Source organism: Orycteropus afer, unplaced genomic scaffold (assembly GCF_000298275.1).
Source record: "Orycteropus afer afer isolate SDZICR_OR568_19922 unplaced genomic scaffold, OryAfe1.0 scaffold01048, whole genome shotgun sequence".
Taxonomy (NCBI): Eukaryota; Metazoa; Chordata; class Mammalia; order Tubulidentata; family Orycteropodidae; genus Orycteropus; species Orycteropus afer.
In genome coordinates this window covers 273,839-274,653 of record NW_006922635.1, presented here as the reverse complement: position 1 = coordinate 274,653, position 815 = coordinate 273,839, and the positions used below count along the sequence as shown (strand labels likewise).

General features: G+C 37.8%; 1 protein-coding gene across 1 annotated transcript in view; it reads left to right on the top strand.

Annotated features, from left to right (window-relative positions):
- The window catches only part of LOC103212648 (olfactory receptor 7A10-like), a 6,838-nt gene extending 6,253 nt beyond the window's left edge, over positions 1 to 585 (top strand). The window contains exon 2 of the mRNA XM_007958620.2: positions 14 to 585. Coding sequence (XP_007956811.2) covers positions 14 to 585 — 572 coding nt within the window. The remainder of the gene's footprint in view (positions 1 to 13) is intronic.
- Positions 586 to 815: the final 230 nt, after the last annotated feature.

Genomic DNA, 815 nt, shown 5'->3' with positions numbered 1-815 from the left:
TTTCTCTTAACAGTGATGGCCTATGATCGGTTTGTGGCCATCTGTCACCCCCTGCACTACAAGGTCAACATGAACCCCAAGTTCTGTGGCCTCCTGCTTCTGACAACCTGGTTACTCAGTGTTCTGAACTCTTTGTTACATGGTTTAATGGTTTTGCGACTGTCCTTTTGTACAGATTTGGAAATACCCCATTTTTGCTGTGAACCCAATCAGGTCATCCAACTTGCTTGTTCTGATACTTTCCTCAATGACTTATTGATATATATTTCAAGTGGATTTCTGGGTTTTATTCCACTCTCTGGGATACTTTACTTATACACTAAGATTGTGTCCTCCATTGTGAGAATTCCATCAAGAGGGGGCAAATATAAAGCCTTTTCCACTTGTGGGTCTTATCTCTCAGTGGTTGCCTTGTTCTACGGTACAGTGTTTGGAGTTTATCTGAGTTCTGCTGTTACCCAAAACTCCAGGGAAAGTGCAATAGCCTCAGTGATGTACACTGTGGTCACTCCCATGCTGAACCCCTTTATCTACAGTCTTAGAAACAAGGACATAAAGCAGGCCCTAAGAAAGCTTTTCTGCTGACAAATATTTTCTATGTAACATAATCATTTTTCTCAAGATAAGAGAACTGGTCATGAACAACAGAACTCAAAATTATGAAATACTAAATCATGATAATTTAATAATTTCTTAAATGTACATTACTACTATAATTCAATCTCCTTCATTTTATACAAGATAAGCAATTCTTCTGTATTTTTTCAGAGACTTTTTTTAAATGAAAATCTTCCCTTCAACAGGAAATCCCTTCA